Source organism: Geotrypetes seraphini, chromosome 6, assembly GCF_902459505.1.
Source record: "Geotrypetes seraphini chromosome 6, aGeoSer1.1, whole genome shotgun sequence".
In the NCBI taxonomy this organism is placed as follows: Eukaryota; Metazoa; Chordata; class Amphibia; order Gymnophiona; family Dermophiidae; genus Geotrypetes; species Geotrypetes seraphini.
Genome location: NC_047089.1, coordinates 212,967,707 through 212,981,695, shown reverse-complemented (window position 1 = coordinate 212,981,695; position 13,989 = coordinate 212,967,707). Strand labels below are relative to the sequence as shown.

General features: G+C 43.7%; 1 protein-coding gene across 2 annotated transcripts in view; it reads left to right on the top strand.

Moving 5' to 3' along the window:
- The window catches only part of ERLIN2 (ER lipid raft associated 2), a 56,529-nt gene that overhangs the window by 29,950 nt on the left and 12,590 nt on the right, over positions 1 to 13,989 (top strand). For both annotated transcript variants that reach the window (XM_033949807.1, XM_033949808.1), the window contains exons 8-10: positions 1,986 to 2,044; positions 4,828 to 4,919; positions 8,639 to 8,728. In XM_033949807.1, coding sequence (XP_033805698.1) covers positions 1,986 to 2,044; positions 4,828 to 4,919; positions 8,639 to 8,728 — 241 coding nt within the window. The remainder of the gene's footprint in view (positions 1 to 1,985; positions 2,045 to 4,827; positions 4,920 to 8,638; positions 8,729 to 13,989) is intronic.

The following is a 13,989-nucleotide window of genomic DNA, read 5'->3' as shown; positions in this document are numbered from 1 at the left end:
CTCTAGCCTTAATCGGTATCCAGTGTAATTTTTGGTAATAAGGAGTAACATGCTCCCATTTTTTCAGACTGAAAATCAGTCAGACAGCAGTGTTTTGAACCACTCTTAGTTTTTTGAAGATTTTCTTATAGGCGCGCAGGTAGATTATATTACAATAGTCAAGGATACTCAGTATCGATGACTGAACTAACAAACGAAAGGAAGCTGTATCAAAATATTTCTTAATAGTTCGGAGTTTCCAAAGAACTGAGAAACATTTCCTGAGTAACAAATCTGTGTGTTGTTCTAAGGTAAGGTGTCGATCTAAAGTCACTCCCAATATTTTTATGAACTGTTCTATAGGATAGTCAAAACCATTCAGATGTATCATTGATTCTTTAATCTTGTCACGAGGACTTGCAAGAAAATATTTAGTTTTTTCAGGGTTCAGTTTCAAGACTTGGTACCTTTTCTTAGATTGCGACACACATAAGTGCCTTTTTGTCTTTATAAAATGGGCTACAAACAGGTACCTTCTTGTCCTCTCTATTTAGGTACCTTTTTATAAAGTTAACCCAAAGTGAGGTAGTCAGCCTTTATCATCTGCTAACTTCATGGTGCTTTTTTTCACACTGCTTCCATTGTCCTAAAGCACCTCCAACAATCAGTGTGTGCTGGGGTCTGATGGAAGTTGGGGAGACACTGCTTTTCCCCAGCCCGAGATATGTTGCTATTGCAGTAGACTCTCAGTTAACTGGCACCCATAGGGATTGATAGATGCTGGATAAATGTAGTTTCTGGTTGCTTGAGAGTTACTATTAAAAATAGGCCTAACTAATACTATTCCTATTGTGACCATTTATTTTTTTCCTCTCCGACGTCAGAATTGGCATCGGGGGAAAGAGATGATCTGTTAGTGCGTCGGTAGCATGGAGAAATAGGAGGCAGTGGCCTGTTTTTAGCTTGCCTTTCCCACTCTTTCTGAAAAGGGACATTTTGGCATCCTGAAGCTGTGCAATGGGGGCAACCAGAAAGGTGAGCTAAAAACAGGGCGGTCCCATTCAAAACAGGACATATGGTCACATTAACTATACTCCATACTATGCCATACCATAAAATGTTCCAGACAAACTACTGGACATATGGTAGGCAAAGCGTGGGCCTATTCAGGTGTGGCGTGCTAAGTTTACACTTAAATTTCCACCAGAAATTGATTATATTTTATTTATTCATTCAATTTTCTGTACCGTTCTCCCAGGGGAGCTCAAAATGGTTTTCATGAATTTATTCAGATGCTCAAGCATTTTTTCCTCTCTGTCCTGGTGGTCTCACAATCTGTCTAATGTTGCCATACAATGAGAGGCTAGAGAAACTGGGCCTCTTCTCCCTTGAAAAGAGGAGATTGAGAGGGGACATGATTGAAATATTCAAGGGAATTGATTTAGTAGAGAAAGAGAGAATGTTCACCCTCTCCAAGGTGAAGAGAACGAGAGGGCACTGGCTAAAGTTAAAAGAGAATAGATTCCATACAAACATAAGGATGTTCTTCTTCACTCAGAGAGTGGTAGAAATCTGGAATGCTCTTCCAGAGGCTGTTATAGGGGAAAGCACCCTTCAGGGATTCAAGAAAAGGTTGGATAAGTTCCTGCTGGACCATAACATAAGCAAGTAAGGCTAGACTCAAATAGGGCACTAGATTTTGACTTAAGGGCCGCCGTGTGAGCGGACTGCTGGGCACGATGGACCACTGGTCTGACCCAGGAGCGGCAGATCTTATGTTTTTATGTACCTGGGGCAATGGAGGGATTAAACGACTTGCCCAGGGTCACAAGAAGCAGTGTGGGTTTGAACCTACAACCTCAGGGTACTGAGGCTGTAGCTTTAACCACTGCGGCACACTCTCCCCTTTTCATTTTTATTGAAAGTATTACAGTATTTCTTAGATTTTTTTTTCTGGTTGCTTGAGTTCGAGTTAACAGAGAGTCTACTGTATTTTTCTCCTCCAGGCTGTCCGGGTGACCAAACCCAATATACCTGAAGCCATCCGGAAGAACTATGAGCTCATGTAAGTTCCATCTCATGACAAAAGCCGCTGCAGGCAAAAGTTTAATGAGAACTAGAGAGCTGTGAAGCACCAACTCATAGATCAGGCCAAGTCAAACCCTGTAAGCTCATTCAGGAAGAATGTTTTCCTAGCAGTGCCAGGTGACACATTGGACCAGATTCACTAAACAGTGCCCAAAATTAGGCACTGTTAAGATCCGAGCCTATAAAGGTCGCTTAGTACTAAGCAAACTTTATAGAACAGTGCTTAGTGCAGATTTGTGTAAATGCTAGTACACAATGAGTGGCAATTGGGTACGTTAAATAACTTTGTTCTATAACGCTGTGACTAAATTTTGGAAATTCTGTGACTCCCCTTTTGAGTTGGGCATGAGACAATTTAGGCATGCAGTGTTATAGCACAGTGTTTTTCAACCTTTTTACACCTATGGACCGGCAGAAATAAAAGAATTATTCTGTGGACCGGCAGTTGAAGAACACTGGGCTAAGTCGTGGGCCAGACCCCGCCCATCTCTACCCAATCTCCATCCCAGACCCCTCCCCCCATAATAGTACTAATTGCACCTTGTACGTCCCTTGCCTCATCTGGAAACCTTCCCTCTGACGTTGCAACGTCAGAGAGAAGGCTTCCGGTTCAGGCGCAGGATGCCCGTAGGAGCCGCTGCCCGTGGCTTCGTGCATGAATCAGTTAGGAAGAGGGAGCTGGCTCGAAGATAACGCCGCATCGATCACACCGTGGACCGGCGGTTGAAGAACTCTGTTTTGGGCCTAATGCACTTGCTGGCCCTGTGGACCGGCAGGAAATTTCTGTGGACCGGCACTGGTCCATGGACCGGTGGTTGAAGAACACTGTTATAGCACATAGGTAGATCTGTGTGTAAATCCTAATTAGTGCCGATTATTATTCGTGACTAATTATTGTCATTAATTAGTTTGCAAGGGGATCTGGGATCCATACCCAAATTTGAGCGACCTTTATAGAATTCAAGGGATTACCCTGAGGTGGTTTGCTCTTGAGCCTCTTTCCCATTAATAGGAGTGTGGTATATTTGTGTCTTAGAATAAATTACAAGTGATCCAGAATGTGGCAGCTAAGGGATGGGATAACATTTCTGTGAGCTGTCCTGGCTCCCTATTTATTTATTTAATTTATTTAATTAAAAATTTCTTATTCGCTACATCCTTTAGTTCTGTGTGAGTTACACAATAACATTCACAGTTAAAATACGAACATTAAAAATATAATTTACAATACAAAAGATACATAAACATCAAATCTGCTTCCTTGCCAAATTATAGAGCAAAACGCAGATCATTCTGAAAAATATCACATGAACAATTCAGTTTTTAGCAATTTCCTAAAGCTCAATAATGTAGATGCTTTCTTTACTTCAAGTGGTAAAGTATTTATTCCACAGCAACTCACCTTGAGCTGCTATTGTGAAATGACGATAGATCCCCAATCTCACCTGTCTCAATGAGGGTACTTCCAGGCAATGTTGTTCCTCAGAGCGCAGCTTCCTAATTAGTTGATACATTTTGAAAAGATGGCTAACTGCTATTGGTAGTTGCATGATCAACTTGTAAATCCAAGCCTAAACAGGCAACCATTGCAATTGAAACAAAATTGGTGTTACATGCTCAAACTTGGTAGCACCAACAATTAATCGTGCCGTAGCGTTTTGTACTAATTGCAATGCCCGAACAACATATTTTGGCAAACCCAAATAGAGGGCATTGCAATAATCAAGAATCAGTGTCAATATCGCACTCTTTACTGTCTGAAATTCCCTTCCTGTTAAAAATCAATTTCCAAAGAAGCTGTAATTTGAAGAAAGCTTGAGATAATATTGATGATGTAAGTTTAAAGGTCATGACTGTGGCATTCAGAATCTTGGAACAGATTAGCAATCTTGTTTTTGTAAATGCATGCTGGCATGCCCTGTATGATCTGTTAAAGAGCTGTAGCCTGGTATTTCTGGCCTCGAGAAAATCATTTTTTTATAAGACACAAACAAGAATATTCTTTAGCGACCCTCTCATTTATAGAGTGTTTTGTCTCAGTCAGCACAGAAGATGGGAAAGAAATTCTCTGATTTTTAGGAAGATGTTTAAATTAGGCTCACACCCAAGCTCTGCTAGCAATGGAAAGGATCTTATAGATAGTGTGTTTCTGATTTTGAACTGAGCTTTGACACCCAGCTCCTGATTGGTGAGGCCCGACTTTAGTACAGGAAGAGGCGGTCGGAGCATACCGCGAGTGATTTCCTTCACTCGCTGGCGCTCTGGCTGCCCTCTCCTGCCCGGTCATTCGCGGTTGGAAAATACCGTGAATGACCAGGACCGCGAATCACCGACCGCAAATGACTGGGGGAGCACTGTATACACATTGAAGACAGTCGCTATTCTAGTCAAGATTGCTAGAAAAATTTACAATGCTAGAATTAGAGATTAAAGACTAAGATTAAAGTGGGGCTTGCACTTGGTTAGAGAGGAAGCATAATGTGTCGATTCAGGAAAACTTCTTCAAGTATACAGTGGAGCAGGCTAGAAAGGACTAAATCTAGACTTGGCAGTGGACAAAAAGGGCTTGGATTAGGTCAGCTTGAGCTCATCAGAAAAGCAATGTAGCATAGTGTTAAAAACACTTGTAGATAAATAGAAGAAGCCTGATCCGTATCTAGAAGTGGATGGATAGTGATTTGAGGGGTATCGTACACTGTTGCGTGCTCATAAAGAAGGAATGTAGTCACATAATTGCTATTGGGTTTCTCCTCTTATCAGGGAGAGTGAGAAAACCAAGCTCCTGATTGCAGCTCAGAAGCAAAAAGTAGTGGAGAAGGAAGCAGAGACAGACCGGAAGAAAGCTCTCATTGGTCAGTATCTGCACTTGTTCCCCCTCCTTAGTTCATTTCTTATAATTTTCCTTGTTTTCTTTTAACAACCTACAGCAGGACAACATGGGTAGATTCCTCACAAGGTCTGTTACGTAGTGCTTGCTTACTGCCAGCAGAGGGTGCCCTGACTACATGGGATGTTGGGTCCTTTTTTATATACTGTGCGGTACTTTACAACTCAATGGAATGTTAGAAAGAAATCATACTTAAAAGGTCAAAGATGTCTTCCCATCTGTCTGGGGGCAAATAACTCTCACTTAATGAAATGCAGCCAAATTTGGCATGAGAGGAAAACTTGAAAAGATATATTATAAGAACACAGTGGCGTACCTAGCATATGTGACACCCGGGGCCCATCATTTTTTGACACCCCCCCATCTGTATGAAAAGCATGATTTTTAGTAACAATCCACATGTCACACAAGAGTGTACCTAGGAAAAGGCAGCATCTTACATACTGCAGTGATCAGTACAACATCAATACACCCATTGTAAAACTAAACAAACCAGACTAGTAAGGATCAATCCTGCACAGTCAATCCTGGCAGAAAACCATGTCTTTCGAACACACAGAACACAGAAAGCACCTTTGTCTAGTATGGAATATGTAATCACAAACTAACCCCTCCCACTTTTATAAAACTGTAGTGTGTTTTTTAGCCATGGTGGTAACAGCTCAGACTCTCATAGAATTCTGATCATTCGCGCTGTTACCACCACGGGTGGCGCTAAAAAACACTCTACAGTTTTGTAAAAGGGGAGATAAAATAGAAATACGTAGACAAATTGAACCACCAAGAAGCTGGACTCTGCATACAGTGCATATCCCGGTGTACATTGCAATGTAGTGGTTATGGAGTTATTCCTTTCAAACTATGCCTCCCCTCTCTTCTCCTAATCACAAATGTGCAAAGAACCAATACATGCAGATGCACCTGTAGTTACACAAAATTATTCCATAAGAACTGCTCCACATGCCTTTCACACTGTGATTTTCTCTCCTGCTTCCCTCCTTGATGATGCATTTTCAATTTTCATAGGTGTAAATTTTACTGTGACACCTAGGGCTCCTTTTACTAAGCCGCGTTAGGGCATTAATGCGCGGAATATCACGCACTAAATGCTAACACTAGCATTGAGCTGGCGTTAGTTCTAGCCGCGTAGCGTGGGTTTAGCGCATTAATGTCCTAAAATGCGTGCGCTAAAAACGCTAATGCAGCTTAGTAAAAGGAGCCCCTAGTGAATGGACCATATAGCTTTCATAATGGTATGATGACTGAGGGCTATATTCTATAAATTGTGCCTAAAGAATCAGTGTAGATCAGAAGGCACTTAGCGTGATGCTACAAGGTGTGTTTACATTTTATAGAATCACGCTTAGCTTAGATATGATGAGATCCAGACACTGATGCTGCTACAACCATGAGCTTTAGCAGTCTATACATTTTTGTTCACTACAGAGATCATTTGCTACCTCCCCTTCCCATACCTTATTCTCTGCCGATCACTGAGGGCGCAGAACCTGTTCATTTTTAGATATGAACTGTTTTTATGTTATAGTTTTACTTTAATTTTAGATCAAACTACTTTTGCTGCATTTTGCTATAAGCTGAGCTTTGCAAAGTCAGGCTCATAAAATGTAACCGAAAGCCCAGCACATAAAGGTATTAATTAAAACATCCCCACCCTTGCTCGCTCTCGGGCATCTATTTTTGATCTCACTGGTGCAACTGAACTGCTTTGTGTGTCCTTAGTGTCTGTCTCAACCTCAGTCCTTCTGCATCAACATTCTTCGATGCAAGGCTGGAGGGTCAGTGGCTGGGCCCATTCTTACTCGGATTCTTTCCTCTCTCCTTAAAGAATGGCACAGGGATGTTTTCCCATGATGATCTGTGGAGACGGGAATAGTGACAAATTCTGTCACTGGCAAAGCATCTTTCAGCTCTCAGCTTCTGTTGCTTCCACATTTCGCTTAATCTGCTCATATACTGAGGGCTGCTCTGGCACACTAAATCAATATTTTTGTAGTTCTCAAACACAGCACAACTGTGTTAAGCTGAGGCATATTATAGTTAGTGTCCAGGGGAAATATCGAGCATTTTCAATGTACAAAAATCTGCCTAGCAGCAGCTATCTTTATTTGCTCTTTGCACTGTCGACATACAAATATAAATGTATATTTTGTAAATGCTTTTTTAAAATAAAAAAAAAAAAGAATCACGCTTAGCACTGCTCAGCAACACATAACAGGTGCAGGCATTTAAGCCAGCTAAAACCAGGCCTTAATATGTGCACCTAAGTTATGCACGCATCAGGCATATTCTACAACAATGTACCTAACTTTTGGAAACACCCACAATCTGCCCCTAGCCATGCCACTTTTCAGATTCACACACTGCAACTGGTACGTACTTTTTATAGAATCGTACTTTCCAAGTCGTGCATGTAACTTTTAATTCGCCCCAATTTGCATCAATTATGAGATGTTAATTGCCAATTATTGGCACTGATTAGTCCAATTAAGTTATGTGTATCGATGCTGTGTGTTCCGCCAGCTTTTGGTGACGTGGCCGTTACAGTGGCACCTTGCAATTAAGATGTAAAATGCATCCTTGCAAATCTGTTGACAGTAATATCTAATGGTTAGATATAATCCTTTGGTTTCATTTTATTCTTTCTGAACCAATGGACTATTTGGGAACTACTCCATTCAAACTGCCTTTCCCTGCAGGTCAGAGATGCACAGAGGTAACACATACATGAGCACACACACATGCAGAGTGATTAGAAAGAATTCCATGGCACGAGCTGGTCATGCTTTTTCCACTTCTCTGCCAAAAATGCTGGAATCATGGATTGGCAGCTTGCTTATAACCTCACCAGTGGTGTGTGAGAGAGCCCATCTATGCCAACACATTTGTCACAGAGCATGCACACTATGGGTTTTATCACATAGTCTTATCGTATTGGGTAGTGCTCCTTTTTCAAAGAATAATTAACCCCCCTTCTCCCCAGGCCAGGAATAGCACTGTTAAAATTAATGTATCCTGTGAGTTATCATTCAGCTATTATAACCACATATATAACCAGCATTAAATGCTGCTGCTTTTCATTATCACAATTATTGTCAATTCATCACAAAATCTACCAATTGTTTAATTTATTTATAATAGGAGAAAAGGACCTCAGAAACCAGACTGCAAACTATAAAAAAAAATCACTTGTCTGACAGTTTTAACAGATTCAATTTTTACTCATTGGTCAAAAAAATCCCTACTAATTTTTATATAAAATTGCTTATATTCATGTTTTGTATCAGAGAACTCAATTTTTCAGAACTTAACTTATTTGAATTCCTTTGTATCAAAAATGTATTTAGCTTTCATCAAATTTCAACGGGGCCCGTTTCACCCTTACTCTCGGGCTTCATCAGGGTAGCCAGTACATTGCAAAGGTTCTTGGATACTTCCAGCCCCCAAATATCAACATTTATTATAAATAAATTCAACAATTGGGATATTTTTTGATGAAATGACAATGATTGTGATTATGAAAAGAAGCTGCATTTAATGCTGGTTTTATATGTGGCTGTGATTGTTGCAAGTGATCAGCATTAATCTTTGACTATCATACAGCTATCCCATCATGACAGTATGACTGGAAGGGACTAAGGCCTTCATCTTATTTTCCTGAGACAGAGGCAGAAAAAGTTGCTCAGGTGGCAGAAATAACGTATGGGCAGAAAGTGATGGAAAAGGAGACCGAGAAGAAGATTTCAGAAATCGAAGGTGAGCAGGAGTGCTTGTGGTGTCATAGTTTGTATCCAGATGAGCCACGCAGATGCCATATGAGTCCTGAATACCGTATGTGTGGGTGGGTGTGTGAAGCTTACAGACATTCTTTGTGGTAGCATTGTAGAGCTTTTCCTCATTTGTTCTTACCACACGTGTGCTGTTATCAAATTGATCCATGTCTGAGACTGTAAACTGTGTTGATGGCATGAAAGGCAGTACAGTACTCCCCCAAAATTCGCAGAGGTTCCATTCCAGGAGCACCCATGAATTTTGAAAAACTGCAAAAGCGGTTTAGGAGCATATCAGAGGCAGGAGAGGGCTGCAGGGGCAGCGGCAGGTGCTGAAAATCGGGTGCGGGATCATTCTTAGTATTTTCTGACCGCCTCTTCCAGGAACTAAAGTCATGCTACACCAATCAGGAGCTGCTTTGACATGCTATCAAAGCAGCTCCTGATTGGTGTAGCATGACTTTAGTTCCCAGAAGAGGTGGTAAGAAAATACAATGAAAGATTGAGTCTGCGATTCGCAAACCGCAAATTCAAGGGGGTTTACTGTATGATGAATCCTAATAAACATAAACATGAATGTAGCATAGACAACTAAAGAGCAGACAGAGAAAATGTTAAAAACACACAAGATTTTAGAATAGTGATCTTCAGTATTTTTCTAGTAGGGGCCACGTTGGCAGAAGACTTCAGTGTGAGAGCCAATAATCATTGCTGGACAAAGGAGAAAGCCTGGGGTGGGGGTCCTCCTCCAATAGCACATCTATCCCTGAGGGCTTCGCCTTCTAATACAGTCTGACTGCTTAAGCTTATTCTGAGTAATTTGTATAACAAAATATCTGCCCTCCATACTTTTTTTTTTCCTCTAAGCCCATCCCCACCACTCGCACTCTACAGAGCACGCTACAGGGGTTCAAGGAAGGTATAGATAGGTTCCTAAAGAATGAGGGGATTGAGGGGTACAGATAGAAGTAGAGGTAGGTTATAGGAATAGTCAGGGACCACTTCACAGGTCATAGGCCTGATGGGCCGCCGCGGGAGCGGACCGCTGGGCGCGATGGACCTATGGTCTGACCCAGTGGAGGCAACTTCTTATGTTCTTATCATCTATCCCCATCCCCTCCAATTATCCTCCATCCTGTATTCACTTAAGCCCTTTCAAGCTGGCTCTCCCAACCAGTATTTTAATCAATCCTCCATTTGCTCCATAGATCTGTGAGCAGTGCCACCTCTGAAACAGATGCACCAGTCTTTTGAGAATAGTGAAGAAGTTGGGGCAAATAGTGAATAGTGGAGGTAGAAAACTGAATAGTGGAGGTAGAAAACTGAATAGTGCTTAGAGAGCTGAATAGTGGAGGTAGAAAACAAGACAACTTATATGGATGTAATGCCAGTGTGCCGGACGACTCGGTGCTTGGACACGTGCTCTTCAACATCTTTATAAACGATCTGGACATAGGTACGACAAGTGAGGTGATTAAATTTGCGGATGATACGAAATTATTCAGAGTAGTGAAGATGCAGGGGGATTGCGAAGATCTGCAACGTGACATAATCAGGCTCGAGAAATGGGCATCGACATGGCAGCTGAGGTTCAACGTGGATAAGTGTAAAGTGATGCATGTCGGTAACAAAAATCTCATGCACTAATACAGGATGTCCAGGGCGATACTTTGAGGGACTTCCCAGGAAAGGGACTTGGGTGTTCTGATCGACAAGTCGATGAAGCCGTACATGCAATGTGCGGCAGCAGTAGCGGTGAAAAGGGCGCACAGAATGCTAGGAATGTTAAAGAAGGGGATCATGAACAGATCGGAGAAGGTTATCATGCCACTGTATCGGGCCATGGTGCGCCCTCACCTGGAGTACTGCATCCAGCACTGGTCGTCAAAAATGAAGAAGGACAAGGTACTACTCAAAAGGGTCCAGAGAAGAATGACTAAGATGGTTAAGAGGTTGAAAGATTAGAGAAACTGGGCCTCTTCTCCCTCAAACAGAAGAGATTGAGAGGGGACATGATCAAAACATTCAAGGTACTGAAGGGAATAGACTTAGTAGATAAGGGCAGGTTGTTCACCCTCTACAAGGTAGGGAGAATGAGAGGGTACTCTCTAAAGTTGAAAGGGGATAGATTCTGTATGAACGTAAGGAAGTTCTTCTTCATCCAGAGAGTGCTAGAAAACTGGAATCTTCTCCTGGAGTCTGTCATAGGAGAAAACACCCTCTAGGGATTCAAGAAAAAGTTAGACAAGTTCCTGCTGAACCAGAACGTACGCAGGTAGGGCTAGTCTCAGTTAGGGCACTGGTCTTTGACCAGAGGGCCGCCGCGTGAGTGGACTGCTGGGCACGATGGACCACTGGTCTGACCCAGCAGCGGCAATTCTTATGTTCTTATGTACACAGGAGCAATGAGGGCCACCACTGGCCCTTGGGCCTTGAGAGTATGGCGCAGTGGTTAAAGCTACAGCCTCAACAGCCTGAGGTTGTGGGTTCAAACCCACGCTGCTCCTTGTGACACTGGGCAAGTCACTTAATCCCCCCATTGCCCCAGGTACATTAGACAGATTGTGAACCTGCTGGAACAGACAGGTGAAAATGCTTGAGTACCTGAATAGAAACATAGAAATAGAAGGCAGATAAGGGCCATGGCCCATCAAGTCTGCCCACTCCAGTGACCCTCCCTATCTATCTTTGCGGATAGATCCCACATGTTTGTCCCATTTGGCCTTAAAATCTGGCACGCTTCTGGCCTCAATAACCTGAAGTGGAAGACTATTCCAGCGATCAACCACCCTTTCGGTGAAGAAGAACTTCCTAGTGTCACCGTGCAGTTTCCCGCCCCTGATTTTCCACTGATGCCCCCTTGTTGCCGCGGGACCCTTGAAAAAGAAGATATCCTCTTCCACCTCGATGCGACCTGTGAGGTACTTGAATGTCTCGATCATATCTCCCCTCTCTCTACGTTCCTCGAGTGAGTAGAGCTGCAACTTCCCCAACCGCTCCTCGTATGGGAGCTCCTTGAGTCCCGAGACCATCCTGGTGGCCATTCTCTGGACCGATTCCAGTCTCAGCACATCCTTGCGGTAATGTGGCTTCCAAAATTGCACACAGTACTCCAGGTCAGTGTTCCCGCTAAGCTGCGCTGGGGTGCGCTGACGCACAAAATATTACCTCGCAGCGCACAAGTTTCTCGTCACAGCGCACACAGTGTAGAGCACAGTTCTTCAACCGCCGGTCCGCAAACAAAATCTTGCCGGTCCGCGAAGGATTCGGTCCCCGCCGCAACGAAAGGCCGGCGTCAGCTGACTTGCAACTTCCTGTTGCAGTCGCTGTGCCGGGACTCCTGCCTTCCACCGCGTTTGCCTCCTGCCTTGTCTCCGCACCTCCAGACCAGCAGCGGCAGCTGTGTATGCTTTTAACTTCGGCACAGAGCTGCCCCTAATCAATAGTTTAGCGCGGTTTCATAAGGCAGCCTCGGGGCCTTTGCTAGGCCGGCCCACATCGCATCATCGAAGCGGGCCGGCTATCAAAGGCCCCGAGGCTGCCTCATGAAACCGCGCTAAACTATTGATTAGGGGCAGCTCTGTGCCGAAGTTAAAAGCATACAGAGCTGCCGCTGCTGGTCTGAACTCTTGGGCCGCTGAAGGAGGGCAAAAAGCAGCTGTCCTGGAGGTTTCCCTTCCTCTCGCCTTTACAGGTTCCTTTTTTCCACCTTTTTTTTTCCTTCAAACGGCAACGGGCCCCAGCATCGACATCAATCAAGTAAGTTCCACTGTCAATCAAGCGGTTCTGCTCGGCCAAAGCTTCCCCTGTGACATGAGCCACCCTCAGGGGAAAGAAAGTGACCCACAAAGGTGAGGGGAAGGGGGGCAGATGATGGAAGTTGGGGGGGGGGGAGAGAGAGAGAGAAGGGGCAGATGATGGAATGGAGGAGATGAGAGAGAGAGAGAAGGGGACAGATGATGGAAGTGAGAAGAAGGGAGAGAGAGCAGAAGGCAGATGGATGTCAGTTGAGAAGGGAGAGCAGATGCTGAATGGAAGTGGGGAAAGAACACATACTGGATGGAAGGAGGAGATAAATAAAGGGGGAAGAAAATAGTAAGATAATGGAGGGGTGAGGGAAAGGGGTGACAAGCTGTGTGTAGACACAGTGAAAAGAGGGAAACGGGACTAAATAGTAAGAAAGAATTTAATTTAGATGGAGGCAGAAAATAGAGAAGGAAGACCAGAGAAGAAAAGGGAAGAGAGAGCAGAGAATGATCAGATCTGAGTGGAGGAAATGAGAAGAGAGATATGCTAAAAACCACAGGGGGGAGGGAAGGATAGAGATGCCAGACCATGAGGGGAACAGAAGGAAGATGATGGATGCTAGACCAAATTGGGGGGTGGGGGGGGGGCAGGAGGAGAGATGGCAGGGAAAGACAGACAGTGAATGGAAGGGGCAGATGCTGGACTGAAGAGACAGAGAAGGTTATCATGCTGCTGTACCGGGCCATGGTACGCCCTCACCTGGAGTACTGCGTCCAGCACTGGTACTTTAAGAAGGACACGGTACTACTCGAAAGGATCCAGAGAAGAGCAACTAAAATGGTTAAGGGGCTGGAGGAGTTGCCGTACAGCGAAAGATTAGAGAAACTGGGCCTCTTCTCCCTTGAGCAGAGGAGATTGAGAGGGGACATGATAGAAACATTCAAGGTACTGAAGGGAATAGACTTAGTAGCTAAGGCAGGGAGAACGAGAGGGCACTCTCTAAAGTTGAAAGGGGATAGATTCCATACAAACGTAAGGAAGTTCTGTGGTAGAAAGCAACATATTTATTTGGCTCATAACTTGCTGGCGCCCGATATTTTTAGCTCACAGTGAAAAAAGTTTGCTCACAACACCCGCCCGCTTAGAGGGAACACTGCTCCAGGTGCGGTCTCACCATGGATCTATACAGTGGCATAATGACTTCAGGTTTACGGCTGACGAAACTCCTGCGTATGCAACCTATGATTTGCCTTGCTTTGGATAAAGCTTGCTCAACTTGATTTGCAGACTTCATGTCTTCCCTGACAATCACCCCTAAGTCTCTTTCTGCTTCAGTTTTTGTCAAGATCTCGCCATTTAGGGTGTAAATCTTGCATGGATTTCGGCTTCCCAGGTGCATGACTTTGCATTTTTTGGCATTGAAACTGAGTTGCCAGGACCTAGACCAGTGCTCCAGTAGAAGTAGGTCATGCATCATATCATCTGCCATTGAATTATTGT